Here is an 18,065-nt window from a genome sequence, read left to right as displayed (position 1 = left end):
CCCCACACATAAGAACATAAGAAAGAAGGAACACTGCAGAAGGCCTACTGGCCCATGCAAGCCAGGTTCAAGTCACCTACCGACTTAAGCCACTGACCTAACCTAGTCAGGTCCAAGTCACATTCATTTGAAGAAGGAACACGGAATCAGACATTAGCACAAGCTAGTCAGATCTAACTCACACGCGCTCACACCCACTCATGTATTTATCTAACCTATTTTTAAAACTATACGTTTTAGCTTCCATGACGGTACTCGGGAGTTTGTTCCACTCATCCACAACTCTATTACCAAACCAGTGCTTTCCTATACCTTTTTTGAATCTAAATTTTTCCAACTTGAAACCATTGCTGCGAGTCCTGCGTAGGCTAGATATTTTTTAGCATGCTATTCACATTCCCTTTATTTATTCCTGTTTTCCATTTATACACCTCAGTCATATCCCTCCCTAATTCTTCGCCTTTCGAGAGAGTGCAGATTCAGGGCCCTCAGTCTATCCTCATAGGGAAGATTTCTGATACATGGGATCAACTTTATCATCCTCCTCTGTACGTTTTCCAGTGCATTTATATCCATTCTGTACTACGGTGACCAAAACTGTGCAGCATAATCTAAATGAGGCCTAACCAAAGATATATAGAGTTGAAGAACAACCTGAGGACTTCTATTATTTATGTTTCTTGATATGAAGCCAAGGATTCTGTTCTCTTTATTGCGAACACTTATGCACTGTTGCCTTGGTTTCAGATTACTGCTAACCAGAGCTCCTAAATCCTTTTCGCAGTCAGTAATGTTAAGATCTACATTATTTAGTTTATATGCGACATTGTTATTTTTCCGTCCAACGTTCAGAACTTTTAAACTGCATCTGCCACTTCTTCGACCACTGCATCAGTCTATTCAAATCTTCCTGGGGTGTTTTAATGTCCTCATTAGAATGAATTAGACAGCCTATTTTGACGGCAGCAGTAAACTTGCTTATGTCGCTATTTATCCCTCCCCCCCATCTATGTCGTTTATGTAAACTGAGAACAACAAAGGGCCAAACACTAACCCCTGTGGAACACCACTTGTGACATACCCCCACACTCTAATTTCTCCCCATTTCTGCAAACTTCCTGCTGCCTATTTGTCAACCACGCCTCTACCCAAGAAAAAAAAATATTCCGTGTGCCTTAATTTTCCTCAAAAGCCTCTGATGTGGAACTTTATCGAAAGCCTTACTGAAGTCCATATACACAATATCATATTCATTACCATGATCTACCTCCTCAAATACGTTAGTGAAAAAGTTTATAAATTCATAAGGCAGGAACACCCCTTTGTAAAACCGTGCTGAGATTCATTAATCAATTGATGCCTTTCAAGATGGCTACGAATTGCCTCGTTAATTACTGATTCCACAAATTTTCCCACTATGAGGTAAGGCTTATTGGTCTATAGTTCGAAGCTAAGGACCTGTCTCCTGCTTTGTAAATGGGTATTACATTTGCCATTTTCCACTTGTCTGGTACTATGCCAGTTTATAGTAATATGTTGAAAAGATTAGCCAAAAATTTGCTAAGTTCCTCTTTACTTTCCTTTAACAGTTCATCAGGACCTGGGGATTTGTTAGGTTTTAATTTTTCTATTTGTCTGAGGACTATGTCACTAGTTACCTCAATAGTGCATAGTTTATCGTCCTGGTCTACATAATTTTTTATTTCTGAAATTTTGCTAGTATCTTCCTGGGTAAAAACTGAGACGAAGTGTTAAATATCTCACACATTGCCTTATCACTGTCAGTGATCTGACTTGAGTTACTTTTGAGTGGGCCTATCTTGCCCCTAATCTTATTTCTATATGCATGTACCTGAAAGAAACCTTTTGGGATAGTCTTCAAATCCCTTGGGACTTTAGCCTCAATCTCGTTTTGCTTTTTATATTCATTTTTTTCTCTTTAATTGAATATATTGACTTCTTAACTGACCATCCCCTCATTTGATACACCTATATTTGCCTCTCTTTTGAGATGTTTTAATCTATTGTTTATCCATTTGAGATCATTTTTGTTTGATCTAATTTCCCTACTCGGAGCATAAGTTGTCTGGGCAGCTAGAACTATGCTCTGAAAAACGTCATACTGGCACCCATCACCACCTACCTGACCCATACTCAGGTCATTCCAATTCAGCCCACCCAGGTAATTTCTCAGTCCCATGAAATCGGCCAAGCGGAAGCCTGGGACAGAGACTTCATTGCAGCTATTTAGGTAATTCCATGATATATTGCAACTAAGTGATTTGTGATTGCTTTCCCCAAGCTCATCATTAACCTCAAGATTATTAGTGATTCTTTGCTGGCAAGAACCATGTCAAGTAGATTGTTTCCTCTAGTTGGTTCTGTCACAAACTGCTTTAAAACGCAATCTTGAATCGTATCAACAAAGTCACTAGACTCAAGATTTCCTGTCACATTGTTCCAATCAGTTTATCTGAAGTTAAAATCTCCCATTAACACCACATTTTCATATCTAGACGTCTTGTGAGTTTTGTCTCATAGCATCTTACTGCATTCTCTATCAAGGTTTGGGGGCCAATAAACCATACCTAAAATTAATTTTTCACGAACCTTGAAAAACTGTAGTCAAACAGATTCTGTGTCCGATGCTTCTAATCTTATATCTTGTCTAACACAACAATTTAAATTATCACCCAAACACTCTAGTTGATATCTGAGATACTTGTGCAACATTTTGGTATCTTTATTCTTGGGTTATCCTAGGCTCTCTACACATATGCTGCTATGTATGATAGTCTATATAACTATATTTGTGTTTACCTGAATAAACTTACTAGCCAGTGGTTGGCTGGCGAAACGTTTCCAGAATAATTATACCCAAATGCTCCACAAGTATTTCATTTATTAATTATAGGTTTCCTAAACCATTTATGCGATTCACTGCAGTTATCTAGTCACATTCTCAAAGAGTTTTACACAGCTTAGAGTTGTAAACTTTAGCTGGTTCAGAGACTTATTTAAGATACGCTGCCACCACAAAAGTCGGCTAACAAGTGTATGGAGATTCACCCAACGTCTCCAGACATATTCGTGGGAGGCTTGATCCAGAGGGGAGAAAAGTTCCAATTTATTGGATCAAGAGCTTTACATCAGCATTAAGGCATTCTAAGTGATGAGCAGTGAATTGAAACCTCCCACTGTAGTAGCAAATTTTGTAAAGAGAACTGGGGTTCGAACCAGCGTCCTTGCAATTGTAAACCTGCAACTCTACCAACTTAACTAGCACTAATTTTACAATTTGTTACCCTCACGATGTCACGAAATTCATTCCAGTCCATGAAGTAAATTATATCATTTATCTTTCAGTTGTGAGCTGAAGGCGCTACCACCACTGAGCAAAGAGCCATTTCAGTATCTTAGTGTATTTTTTTTAAAACATTGTTCAGAATTAATAAGCTGAAAAACAGAACGATTCCTCAGGAAGTATTTAGTGTATTGTTCTTGTCTCTCACGGTGATATTGCAAAAGCGAGTACATATCAGCATGGCTCATTGGCTTATTTGTATCTATGAACCGACTGGTACACTTAGGAGATGACACCAGATAACAATTATTGAAGATCAGCACAGTAGCAAGCAGGCAAAATAAAGTGCTGACGTAGGAGTGATAATATCAGATCTCACTTTCAAGGATAACAACAGTGTCATTATCACAACTGCCAGGAAAATGATAGGATGTGTAATGAGAAATAACAAAAAAGGCACAAACTGTGACTGGAACAATACACAAATAACCCGCAAATAGTAGAGAGGAGCTTACGACGACGTTTCGGTCCAACTTGGTTGAATCCTTCCTTCGTTTCTGTAGATGCCTTCCTTTCCCATTACATTGTAAAATGCTCCAAACTTCAGAACACCAGTGACTTAACCTGATTTTTTTCCCTTCTCCCTCTTCCCCTTTCCTTTTTTTCCTTTGGGTTTTCTTTCTTCTGCTGGGGTTTTGTTCTTTTATTATTTTTCCCCCTCAGTGTTCTTGCTCCTTTCTTCTGTGGGCACCTAGCTCCCTTGTTGGCACCTAGCTCCCTTGCAGAGCTCCTCTTTCTTAGTATTTGACTGACTCTACTACTACTACTACTACTACTACTACTACTACTACTACCACCCCCACCACTACCTCTCTTGCGCCCGTCACTGCCAACTGGCCAATATATACTACCTCCCTTTCTATGTGCGGGTTATTTGTGTGCAACGAGAACCTTCAAAACAAGTGAAGCCAAGCCAGTGATGGTCCTCTTTAAGTCACTTGTTCTCTCTAGGCTGGACTATTATCCCTTTAAGAGCGAAGAAAACTGCAGGTTTAGAGAGTGTACAGGAAATCTTCACTGCACATATAAGTTTAGTCCATTATCTTGTACTTCCTGGAGCGAAAGCAAGAAACATATGTAATAAATTGCACTTGATGGATTGGTCCCCAATCTGCACACTGAAATCACTCCCTTTGAAAGCAAGAGGCTCGGAAAACGGCGCAACTGAATAGCTAGTGCCAGGAATACAATGAAATGTAAATGTGAAGGGCCCAAGACTATTCAACAGCCTCTCATCATACATAAGGGGAATCACCAACAGACCCCTTGCTGTCTTCAAGAGGGAACTGGATAAGTTCCTAAAGTCAGTTCCTGAGCAGTTGGGCTTTGATTCGTACGCTGGACTGCGAGAGGCCAGCAATAACAGCCTGGCTGATCAAGCCTTGATCCACCAGGAAGCCTGGTTGGGGACCGCGCCGCGGGGGCGTTGACTCCCCCCCGTCTGAAGCATCCTTCAGTTAACACTAGTTTTAGCTTCGCATAGGTACGTTTAGTGCGCCAGTTTCTGTCTCCCCTTCATTTCTACTGAGTTATTTTAGATGAGGTTATTAAACATGTGTAGTTTACCTACAAAAATTATAAATACATTAACAGGAGGGCAGCGGGGCGGTCACTGCTGCAGCGGGGCGGTCACTGCTGCAGCGGGGCGGTCACTGCTGCAGCGGGGCGGTCACTGCTGCAGCGGGGCGGTCACTGCTGCAGCGGGGCGGTCACTGCTGCAGCAGGGCGGTCACTGCTGCAGCGGGGCGGTCACTGCTGCAGCGGGGCGGTCACTGCTGCAGCGGGGCGGTCACTGCTGCAGCGGGGCGGTCACTGCTGCAGCGGGGCGGTCACTGCTGCAGCGGGGTCGTCACTGCTGCAGCGGGGCGGTCACTGCTGCAGCGGGGCGGTCACTGCTGCAGCGGGGCGGTCACTGCTGCAGCGGGGCGGTCACTGCTGCAGCGGGGTCGTCACTGCTGCAGCGGGGCGGTCACTGCTGCAGCGGGGCGGTCACTGCTGCAGCGGGGCGGTCACTGCTGCAGCGGGGTCGTCACTGCTGCAGCGGGGAGGTCACTGCTGCAGCGGGGTCGTCACTGCTGCAGCGGGGCGGTCACTGCTGCAGCGGGGCGGTCACTGCTGCAGCGGGGCGGTCACTGCTGCAGCGGGGCGGTCACTGCTGCAGCGGGGCGGTCACTGCTGCAGCGGGGTCGTCATTGCTGCAGCGGAGCGGTCACTGCTGCAGCGGGGTCGTCATTGCTGCAGCGGAGCGGTCATTGCTGCAGCGGGGAGGTCACTGATGCAGCGGGGTCGTCATTGCTGCAGCGGGGCGGTCACTGCTGCAGCGGGGCGGTCACTGCTGCAGCGGGGCGGTCACTGCTGCAGCGGGGCGGTCACTGCTGCAGCGGGGCAGTCACTGCTGCAGCGGGGAGGTCACTGCTGCAGCGGGGAGGTCACTGCTGCAGCGGGGAGGTCACTGCTGCAGCGGGGAGGTCACTGCTGCAGCGGGGCGGTCACTGCTGCAGCGGGGTCGTCATTGCTGCAGCGGAGCGGTCACTGCTGCAGCGGGGTCGTCATTGCTGCAGCGGGGAGGTCACTGCTGCAGCGGGGAGGTCACTGATGCTAGTTCATAGTTGGAAATAAGACTGTAGAAGGACGTAAGGAGCACTGCAGCAGACCCACTGACCTAAGTAGTCAGGTCCAACTCACTCCTACCCACACCTGGAGGTTACCTGGAGGTTATTCCGGGGATCAACGCCCCCGCGGCCCGGTCCACGACCAGGCCTCCCGATGGATCAGGGCCTGATCAACTAGGCTGTTACTGCTGGCCGCACGCAGTCCGACGTACGAGCCACAGCCCGGCTGATCCGGCACTGACTTTAGGTATCTGTCCAGCTCTCTCTTGAAGGCAGCCAGGGGTTTATTGGCAATTCCCCTAATGCTTGATGGGAGGCTGTTGAACAGTTTTGGGCCCCGGACACTTATGGTGTTTTCTCTTAGTGTACCAATGGCGCCCCTACTTTTTATTGGCGGCATTTTGCATCGCCTGCCCAGTCTTTTACTTTCGTAGGGAGTGATTTCTGTGTGCAGATTTGGGACCATTCCTTCCATGTATTTGTCTAACCTGTTTTTAAAACTACACAACGTTTCAGCTTCAGTGACACTACTCGGGAGTTTGCTCCACTTATCTACAACTCTATTACCAAACCATTGCTTTCCTATATCTTTTCTAAATCTAACTCTAAATTTTTCCAGTCTTCATGATGTGGTTAAGTACACAAAGATACAAAGTGTTGAGTAACAATATACGTCTGGGTAAACGAAATGCATCGTAAAAGATTTTAGTGCGCAAAAGGGGAGTGGGTGATCTGGGGGGATGGTTAAGAGGTGAGAGGGGTCGGTGAGAAGTGGGCCGAGCAGGTAAAGAGAGGGTGACCGAGCAGGCAAAGATGGGGTGACCGAGCAGGCAAAGATGGGGTGACCGAGCAGGTAAAGAGGGGGTGACCGAGCAGGTAAAGAGGGGGTGACCGAGCAGGAAAAGAAAGGGGTGACCGAGAAGCTAAGGAGGGGGTGATGACCGAGCAGCTAAGGAGGGGGGATGACCAAGCAGCTAAGGAGGGGGGATGACCGAGCACGTAAAGAGAGGAATAACAGGTTGAAGGGAGCAAAGAAATAATGAAAGGTGGGAGCAAGTGACGGGAAGAAGTACGTGAAGATGGGATTGAAGAGGGAGAGGAGAGACACTAGGTGAGGAGTGGGGGCAGAGTGAGGGGGTAACTGAACAGGTAAGGAAGCGGTGAGGGGAGGAAGGGTTGTGAGGGAGGCTGGAAGGTGACGGAGGGAGAAGAGAGAGGGGGACAAGGGAGGGAGACAAGGGAGAGGGATGAGGGGGGACAAGAAAGGGGGACGAAGGAGGAAAACGAGGGAGGGGGGCGAGGGAGGGAGACAAGGGAGAGGGACGAGGGAGGGAGACAAGGGAGAGGGACGAGGGAGGGAAAGGGACGAGGGAGGGAACAAGGGAGGGAGACAAGGGAGAGGAACGAGGGAGGGAGCGAGGGAGCGAGGGAGGAGGAGGAGGAGGAGGAGGGAAGTGGACGAGGGAGGAGTAGGATGAGGAGGAGGGAAGGGGACTAGGGAGGAGGAGGAGGAGGGAAGGGGACGAGGGAGGAGGAGGAGGAGGGAAGGGGACTAGGGAGGAGGGAAGGGAACGAGGGAGGAGGAGGAGGAGGAGGGAAGGGAACGAGGGAGGAGGAGGAGGAGGAGGGGGGAAAGGGACGAGGGAGAGGGAGGAGGAGGGAAGGGGACGAGGGAGGAGGAGGAGGAGGAGGGAAGGGGACGAGGGAGGAGGAGGAGGAGGAGGAGGGAAGGGGACGAGGGAGGGGGAGGAGGAGGAGGAGGGAAGGGGACGAGGGAGGGGGAGGAGGAGGGAAGGGGCCGCGGGAGGGGTAGGAGGAGGGAAGGGGACGAGAGAGGGGGAGGAGGAGGGAAGGGGACGAGGGAGGGGGAAGAGGAGGGAAGGGGACGAGGGAGGGGGAAGAGGAGGGAAGGGGACGAGGGAGGGGGACTGCACAATGACGTCAGTAGGAGTCATGTACCACCTTGACTTTTTGTTAAGTAAGTTTATTGATAATAATATCTTTATTTTCATATAACACACTGGTGGCAGCTATATTGTTAGTTCAGAGATCTCGTGTAACACACTGGTGGCAGCTATATTGTTAGTTCAGAGATCTCGTGTAACACACTGGTGGCAGCTATATTGTTAGTTCAGAGATCTCGTGTAACACACTGGTGGCAGCTATATTGTTAGTTCAGAGATCTCGTGTAACACGCTGGTGGCAGCTATATTGTTAGTTCAGAGATCTCGTGTAACACACTGGTGGCAGCTATATTGTTAGTTCAGAGATCTCGTGTAACACACTGGTGGCAGCTATATTGTTAGTTCAGAGATCTCGTGTAACACACTGGTGGCAGCTATATTGTTAGTTCAGAGATCTCGTGTAACACACTGGTGGCAGCTATATTGTTAGTTCAGAGATCTCGTGTAACACACTGGTGGCAGCTATATTGTTAGCTCAGAGATCTCGTGTAACACGCTGGTGGCAGCTATATTGTTAGCTCAGAGATCTCGTGTAACACACTGGTGGCAGCTATATTGTTAGTTCAGAGATCTCATGTAACACACTGGTGGCAGCTATATTGTTAGTTCAGAGATCTCGTGTAACACACTGGTGGCAGCTATATTGTTAGCTCAGAGATCTCGTGTAACACGCTGGTGGCAGCTATATTGTTAGCTCAGAGATCTCGTGTAACACACTGGTGGCAGCTATATTGTTAGTTCAGAGATCTCGTGTAACACACTGGTGGCAGCTATATTGTTAGTTCAGAGATCTCGTGTAACACACTGGTGGCAGCTATATTGTTAGTTCAGAGATCTCGTGTAACACACTGGTGGCAGCTATATTGTTAGTTCAGAGATCTCGTGTAACACGCTGGTGGCAACTATATTGTTAGTTCAGAGATCTCGTGTAACACACTGGTGGCAGCTATATTGTTAGTTCAGAGATCTCGTGTAACACACTGGTGGCAGCTATATTGTTAGTTCAGAGATCTCGTGTAACACACTGGTGGCAGCTATATTGTTAGTTCAGAGATCTCGTGTAACACACTGGTGGCAGCTATATTGTTAGTTCAGAGATCTCGTGTAACACGCTGGTGGCAACTATATTTTTAGATAGGCCTGTATACCATGTACATATACTACAAGCTGACATCAATGACATACTATTAAACAGAAAGCTGCTTGTTATGCTGAGTATTTCGGGCAAATTAGGTCAGTTTTGTCCCAGGATGCGACCCACACCAGTAGATTAACACCCAGGTACCCATTTTAAACTGATGGGCGAACAGGGACAGGGACAGCAGGTGTCTTACGGAAACACGTCCCTAATGTTTTCCAGACGTACCGGAGGAGATTCGAACCCCGGATCTTAGTGTGTGAGATGAGTGCACTATCGATCTAGCTACGGGACTGCCCACTCCCACACACAGGTATACCCTCCTGGTATACCCACTGCATTGTCTTACTACCCACGACCAATAAATTACCAACTACCTTCCATACGATCTTCAAAGGTGAGTCGACCGAGGTCCCCTTGTCAGTGGCCCACCTTCAGTGTGCCGTGTGGGTCCCTCGTCAGTGGCCCATCTTGTCAGCTAGCCACACAAATAATAACAGACAATATCCTGATCCCCTTAAGTGCTAAACAGGAGGTAATATGCTGCTCTGCAAAATGCGCTTAATGCCCAGCGAAAAAGCAGACAGCAAGAATCTCATTTTTTCCTTATCAAGATGTTCCTAACTGGTCTAGGAGAGCCTTGCCAAGACATCCATGACGGGCGTTAGAGGATACTCTATATACTTACTCTTGTCTCACAGTGAAGCGTTCAGACATCAGTGTTATCTCTCTTTACCGAGAATATTATGTTCACTATTATATTATTTTATTGTTGTGGTATGTTATTATCTTATCACGGTATATTGTGTTTACTGTTAAAACAAAATATGCAGGAATGTCATTTATATAATATTTTATTTGGAAAAATGCGAAATTATTTATAAACATTATCTTTCAGTCCACAACAGGATTCGAACCTGCGAACTCAGCAGCAGAGTACACAGTACTTTATTTACACAGCCAGACTCTAGACCGGAGTCCTGACTGAGGGATAATGTTTATTTTATGTGATATTTACAAGAACCTCAGTAACTTGGGTCTTCAGTACGTTACACAGGACGGACCTTAGTTCCAGCAGCCAAGATTAATATCGTGTTTATGTAGCACACTGCAACAACTGATATGTGGTTTAATATCATGTCTGAATCTGCCTGGTGTATGTCCGTGGAAATGAAATATTCAGCATATTATATTCAGAGGGAAGCGCTAAATCCGTAAGAATCATTCAGTGCCATTGTTCAAAATACCAACAAATGAAGAGAAGGGAAGGTTACCTGGAGGTTATTCCGGGGATCAACGCCCCCGCTGCCCGGTCCATGACCAGGCCTCCCGATGAATCAGGGCCTGATCAACTAGGCTGTTACTGCTGGCCGCACGCAGTCCAACGTACGAGCCACAGCCCGGCTGATCCGGCACTGACTTTAGGTATCTGTCCAGCTCTCTCTTAAAGGCAGCCAGGGGTTACTGGCAATTCCCCGAATGCTTGATGGGAGGCTGTTGAACAGTCTTGGGCCCCGGACACTTATGTTTTCCCTTAGTGTACCAATGGCGCCCCTACTTTTAATTGGGGGCATTTTGCATCGCCTGCCCAGTCTTTTACTTTCATAGGGAGTGATGTCTGTATGCAGATTTGGGACCATTCCTTCCAGGATTTTCCAAGTGTAGATTATGATATATCTCTCCCTACTGCGTTCCAACGAGTACAAGTCAAGTGCTTCCAAGCGTTCCCAGTAGTTAAGGTGATTGACAGAACTTATACGTGCAGTAAAGGATCTCTGTACACTCTCTAGATCTGCGATTTCACCTGCTTTGAATGGAGATGTTAATGTACAGCAGTATTCCAGCCTAGAGAGAACAAGTGATTTGAAAAGGATCATCATTGGCTTGGCATCTCTCGTTTTGAACGTTCTCATTATCCATCCTATCATTTTCTTTGCACGTGCGATCGTGGCACTGTTGTGATCCTTGAAAGTGAGATCCTCAGACATTACTACTCCCAGGTCCCTTACATTATTTTTCCGCTCTATTGTATGGCCAGTCTGTAGTATACTCTGGTCTAGTTATTATCTCCTCCAGTTCTCCATAACGGAGTAGTTGGAATTTGTCCTCATTGAACATCATATTGTTTACCGTTGCCCACTGGAAAGCTTTGTTTATATCTTCTTGGAGGTTAACCGCGTCCTCAGCAGATGACAGCCTCATGCAAATCCTAGTATCATCCGCAAAGGATGATAAGGTGCTGTGATGTACATCTCTGTCTATGTCTGATATGAGGATGAGGAATAAGATGGGGGCGAGTACTGTGCCTTGTGGAACAGAGCTCTTCACTATGGCAGCCTCCGATTTAACTCTGTTGACCACTACTCTTTGTGTTCGATTTGTTAGGAAGTTGAAGATCCATCTCCCCACTTTCCCAGTTATTCCTTTAGCACGTATTTTATGGGCTATTACGCCATGATCGCATTTGTCAAATGCTTTTGCAAAGGCAATGGCATTTTGTCAGAAATAAACATAGCGTCAAATAAATGTGCAAATGGCGAAGAAAACCGAGTTACGGTGTGATTGTAGGACTGTGAAACCTATTTTCATGTGTAATTATGTAGACTTCCCTAGCTTAAGGACTTTATATTGATACGATATAAGTTCAATGTTTTACTCTGAGTGGTATGCTAGCGGAAGGCTAACACTGTTGAAGAATGAGACACTTGTGCAACATTTGAGGATGTTTACTGGTGAAACGTTTCACCGGCCAGTTGGCTTCTTCAGTTTAATACAAAGAAGAACAGTGGAAGATGGGGAAGAGTTTGAGGTAATCAGTCCCTCAGCCTGGAGACGATGTTTTCGGTCCATCAATCATGAGAAAAATCGACTGAAGAAGCCAATGGCTGGGTTTTCTGAACCACTTTACATCACACATGACTAACACTCGCGTCGGCAGAAATTTTCCCATTTCTCCTGACAAATAAAAAACATGAAAAATTATCACGAGGAACTTAACTTTTACGAAGCTATGGTCTTCAAAATACAAAAATATAATTACAGTAGATTTTACTTACTGCCAAATTGGCTGAGACTGAGAATCTCCAGTCTTACGACTTTCTAAATCTAGCAAGCTGTTGTTTCTTATATCATTATACAGTTCACAAGACAAATTGCCAAACTTATATTAACTTTCTAGGGAAGCAAGGGAAACTGTGCAATGACTGGCTTCTTACCCTCAAGCATAACACAAGTCTTATACATTACTGTTCATGCCTCTTATTGATAATGCGGGACACTTCTGGTTTTCATATTACAAAATAGGTATAAATAAATGTGCTAGAAAATGTACGAGATGGGTAATGAAAGCTAGTTAGTGCTCGGTACCGCGAATATTTTCTACGATTCAAACTGAAAGTAGCAAACTTAATTTTTTGAAAGACATAATGAGAGCAAATAATTTGTGTAATTTTAGAAATGAGATAAAGAAGCACGAGTGGACATAGTTATGAGAGTAGACTCTATGTTGCATGAAGCCAAGTGGAAGCATAGGGGTCATATGACGCCTGGGGAATGGGAGTCAATTAGGTTCTAAACAAGGAAAGGAACAAAAATGTCCAGTTCCCTAGATCAGTATCCAGTGGCTAGAATCATCCCCTTGAGGGGACGAGAGGTGGGAATGAGCCTTCTGCAGTATTTCTATATTCTTTTGTATTTTTTTTTTTTTTGCATTTATGTGATGCAGTGCTTACCTTAGATTGTGTCTCGTCCACACACACACACGCCGCCCTTCTGATGAATCCCTCCTCGTCCACCACCCGTGGTCGAGGAGCTGAGTTCTTGGTCCGCTTTGTTCCCGTATAACTGTCACTAGGATTGTTGTTAGTGACGTCTTCAGTACCAGAGTTATTATTTGCATTCCCATCGATGTCGTTGTTGTTGTTGTTGGTGGTGGTGTCTTTACTGCAGGTGGTGGTGGTGGTCCCATTGAGTCCCCCTAACTGCTCCACGCCAATGATGCTGTTATTGTTGTTATCGTCAACATCATCACTACAGATATCTTCGTAACTGCTGCTGCTGCTGGTGCTGCTACAGCTGATCCTACCAGGCCCACGCCTCCCGCTGCTCAAGCTGCCGTTTAAGTTACAATTTCTCCAGAATTGGGTGTCGTGGGTAGGCCAGATGGAGGCGGGCCAGCAGGGACTGGTCGGGGATGCAGCTTCTCCATGAAGCATGGAGTAGTGAAGATGCTGTGGGCAGGGCCAACAAGCCTCACACTCGCTGGCTGGGGGACAGCTTCTGGGAAGAGACATGGACTGCATCTTGATCCACGAACTGGGATTTTACACTAAAAATATGAAGCACTGGGTTATTGGTCAAGTTTTTCGCTTTTTGTGGAATAATGTCCACTTGTTGGCATCTTCATACATGGGGAAAGTTTGGTGTGTTAAGACTTGAAATGAAGTGACCGAATCACCACCAGCTTGATGACTGAGTTGCTAGCAGGAGAGTGGAAGACGTAAGTCACTGGATGAAGCAAGCACCACACAAGACACGAGACGACGACCGCAGGAATGAACGTTGAAACTAAACCGTCACAGCCGTGTGCTTGGGCCAAACTGGTAAACAAGAGTGAGCGGCGGCCTCACCTCACTTTAGTGTGTATCCCCCATCCCAGCCACTCACCGCCCCTCCCAACATCCGTATCCTACCCCCAAGCCCCATGGACCCGTACCCAGAGCCCCTGCGGTTCTCCAAGCCCCTCCTTCCCCTCCCTAAATAAAACCCCTCCCTGCCTCCGCTACCCCACTCCTCTCTCGTCGTGACGTCATGGCCGCCACACACCTCCCGACACCCACAAACTTCTTGCCAGGGAACGTCGCAAATAATATTCTCGCTGACTGGCCTAGATGAACATTTTTATGATTAAATCTATGACAATATATAAATATTTATCTGTCAAGGACCATGAGGGTCTTACAGACGTAAGCCTCCAGCGTGAGGCTTACGTCATGGATATCTTAACCGATTTTCAACTAAAAGACAGAGTTGTGAGACATAATCAAACACCTTACAACACATGTTCTGTGTAGTGTGAACTTTTATCACTTCAAGGCAGGGGAGGGGTGCAGTAATGTTGGTCTTCAAGAGGGAAAGCGATCAGTTCCTTTAGTCGCTTCCTGATCAACCAGGCTGTGGTGGATGCGTTGGGCTACGGGCGGCGGGCACCAGCAGTCTGACCGAGCAGGGCAGCAACCAGACTTGGTCTATAACCAGGCAGCACGGGGGGAGGTGACCCCCCGGAAGCGACTACAGGTGATGTACAGGTAGGAGTTCTAGTTCCAAGGAAACTGATTCCCCCATTCCTTTTTTGGGGCTCATACTTGTCCCATTCCTCAGTCTACATGACCCTTATGAGTTTAGAGCTTCTCTACAAATATAATAATAAGGATGTGGAATTTCAGTGTTTCGACTCTAGCTACAGTGAGTGACATGAGATAATGTAGCCGTAGCACAATGACATAACGTTCAACTCACAACCAAAATGAACTGAATTTAGTTCCCTGGTGAGGTGCAACGTTTAGCCGAGCCTCGATACACGTACTACCCTGGTTACTTACCAGTAATAGGTACCTAGTAGTTAATCGGCTGTTGTGGGTCGCGTCCTGTCTACCTGGAGGGTATTCCGAAGATGAACGCCCTCCCGCGGCCCGGTTCATGACCAGGCCTCCCGGTGGATCGGGCCTGATCAGCTAGGTTGTTACTACTGGCCGCACGCAGTCCAACCTACGAACCACAGCCCGGCTGATCCGGCACTGACTTTAGGTATCTGTCCAGCTCCCTCTTGAAGGCAGCCAGGGATCCATTGGTAGTTCCCCTTATGGCTGGTGGGAGGCTGTTGAACAGTCTTGGACCCCGGATACTTATTGTGTTGTCTCTTAGTGTGCTAATGGTGCCCCTACTTATCATTGGGCGTATGTTGCATCGCCTGCCAAGTCTTTTGCTTTCGTAGGGAGTAATTTCTGTGTGCAGATTAGGGACCAGTCCTCTAGAATTTTCTAGGTGTAGATTATGATGCATTTCTCTCGCCAGCGCTGCAGTGAGTGCAAGTCAAGTGCTTCCAAGTGTTCCCACTAGTTAAAGGTGTTTGACGGAACTTATATGTGCAGTAAAGGTAGGGAAGACCTAAGGAACCCATTGGAAATAAACCACTTTGCTTGATACTTGTGTGCTATCCTCCTCTCCTTGCTCAGTGGAAGCAATGTGACCTTTAAAACGAGCTTAACAACTATAACTGATAAATAGGGAACAATATTCAGGTTTTTAGCAAACAGATCATAAAACATATCAAACGATATAGAACAGTCTCATTTGCAAGGCGAGGTCCTGGCACCTCTTTTGTCTCTCGTCATCATAGACAGTACTGCAAGACACTGTTCGTTACTATTACTCAAAGGAGGCTCAGTCACAGCGTAACCACAGTTTTGTATCATCTCTTACAGATACTAAAATAAATATGAAAGTTGCTACAGTAGAATATCTTAGTCGATCGTTTATAACGTTGAAGATCCCAATAAAGTAAATATAGCTAAGATCAGGAAAATAACAAGTTGGATCATGAAAACTTTCAAATCAAAAGAATAAATACAACTGCTGGTGCTGCTGAAAGCACTTGTTATGTCACGTGACAAAGTATTCTGTGCTCACAGCGCCTTTCCGTGCAGATCAGAGATACGTGCTAAAAACGAAGAGGCTTCGTACTTTCCGTAAAGTATCAAACGGCTATAATTTACATTTACAACCTACTATACTGAGAGTAACAGAAAGAAGTATAGAACAAATGAATTAAACATAGGGACAGTCAAGAGCATAAACAATGTACCTGGAGGGTATTCCTGGAGTCAACACTCCCGAGTCTTTGTTCATAAGATTTTGATTTTGTTAGGATTTTTAACCCGGAGTTTTATCCACCCAGGGTAACCCAATAAAGTCAATGAGTCATCGGGGGTTGTCTGTCTTATTTCATTGTAGTCATTTAATGTTGTCCCGCCGGCAGACATGTCAACAACCATGATACGCTAGTCTTATACCAGATACAAGACACTCTAGAAACAAAGGCGGCATCTTCAAGAGGAATCTTGACAAGTTTCTGCTGGATCAGCCAGGTTGTGACGATTTCGAAGGCCTGCATGTCGCGAGCAACACAGCTTGCATGATCAAGCTGTCTTCAGGGAGTTCTGGCTTCTGACAGTTGGGCGAAACGAAATCAATAAAGGATGGCATTATATTGCATTTGTGTCCATTTTCCATCGTGTCGGTATTTTATGTCATTTATCTCCGTCTTAGTGTTATTCTGAACATCTTGTCACTGTTGCTATAGTTTCAGGTTTCTGCTGACCAAAACTTTTGTTTTTATACTCAGGATCGGTCATAACACGATGGCAAGCAAATGCTCATGTTCGATTTTGTCCTGTAGTATTTACTATATAGAAACTATAGTTGTCCACATTGAACTTCATCTGTCACTTCTCTGACCACAACTTTAACATGTTAATTATCCCAAATATCCTGGGGCTGCATTAATTAATTTGCAGACTAATTTTGTGTAGTCATTGAACTTATGTTCCTATTTATTTCATCATCTAAGTCGTTTATATAGATGTGAACATAGAGGAGCCCGTCACTGACCACCGAGGAGCCCGTCACTGACCACCGAGGAGCCCGTCACTGACCACCGAGGAGCCCGTCACTGACCACCGAGGAACCCGTCACTGACCACCGAGGAACCCATTACTGACCACCGAGGAACCAGTCACTGACCACCGAGGAGCCCATCACTGACCACCGAGGAGCCCATCACTGACCACCGAGGAACCCATCACTGACCACCGAGGAACCCATTACTGACCACCGAGGAACCAGTCACTGACCACCGAGGAGCCCATCACTGACCACCGAGGAACCCGTCACTGACCACCGAGGAGCCCGTCACTGACCACCGAGGAACCCATCACTGACCACCGAGGAACCCATTACTGACCACCGAGGAACCCGTCACTGACCACCGAGGAACCCGTCACTGACCACCGAGGAGCCCATCACTGACCACCGAGGAACCCATTACTGACCACCGAGGAACCCGTCACTGACCACCGAGGAGCCCATCACTGACCACCGAGGAGCCCATCACTGACCACCGAGGAACCCATCACTGACCACCGAGGAACCCATCACTGACCACCGAGGAACCCGTTACTGACCACCGAGGAACCAGTCACTGACCACCGAGGAGCCCGTCACTGACCACCGAGGAGCCCGTCACTGACCACCGAGGAACCCATCACTGACCACCGAGGAGCCCATCACTGACCACCGAGGAACCCGTTACTGACCACCGAGGAGCCCATCACTGACCACCGAGGAACCCGTTACTGACCACCAAGGAATCCATCACTGACCACCGAGGAGCCCGTCACTGACCACCAAGGAGCCCATCACTGACCACCGAGGAACCTGTCACTGACCACCGAGGAACCCGTCACTGACCACCGAGGAACCCGTCACTGACCACCGAGGATCCTCACCCGTCACTGACCACTGAGGATCCTCACCCGTCACTGACCACCGAGGAGCCCGTCACTGACCACCGAGGAACCCGTCACTGACCACCGAGGACCCCGTCACTGACCACCGAGGAACCCGTCACTGACCACCGAGGAACCCGTCACTGACCACCGAGGAACCCGTCACTGACCACCGAGGAACCTGTCACTGACCACCGAGGAGCCCATCACTGACCACCGAGGAACCTGTCACTGATCACCGAGGAACCCGTCACTGATCACCGAGGAACCCGTCACTGACCACCGAGGAGCCCATCACTGACCACCGAGGAACCCGTCACTGACCACCGAGGAAGCCGTCACTGGCCACCGAGGAACCCGTCACTGACCACCGAGGAGCCCGTCACTGACCACCAAGGAGCCCATCACTGACCACCGAGGAGC

General features: G+C 47.1%; 1 protein-coding gene across 1 annotated transcript; it reads right to left on the bottom strand.

Moving 5' to 3' along the window:
• Positions 1-12,441: 12,441 nt before the first annotated feature.
• LOC138854994 (homeobox protein 6-like) lies at positions 12,442-13,708 on the bottom strand. Its single transcript, XM_070101502.1, has one exon. It carries the CDS (start codon positions 13,377-13,379, stop codon positions 12,708-12,710), a length of 672 nt encoding a protein of 223 aa, XP_069957603.1. The 5' UTR covers positions 13,380-13,708; the 3' UTR covers positions 12,442-12,707.
• Positions 13,709-18,065: the final 4,357 nt, after the last annotated feature.

Source organism: Cherax quadricarinatus, chromosome 5 (assembly GCF_038502225.1).
Source record: "Cherax quadricarinatus isolate ZL_2023a chromosome 5, ASM3850222v1, whole genome shotgun sequence".
Taxonomy (NCBI): Eukaryota; Metazoa; Arthropoda; class Malacostraca; order Decapoda; family Parastacidae; genus Cherax; species Cherax quadricarinatus.
Note: the sequence above shows the minus strand (reverse complement) of the source record. Positions and strands in the feature narration are given on the sequence as shown.

What these genes read in the sequence shown, in the direction of transcription:
- LOC138854994 (XM_070101502.1), bottom strand. Translation starts at nt 13,379, where the DNA reads ATGCAGTCCATGTCTCTTCCCAGAAGCTGTCCCCCAGCCAGCGAGTGT.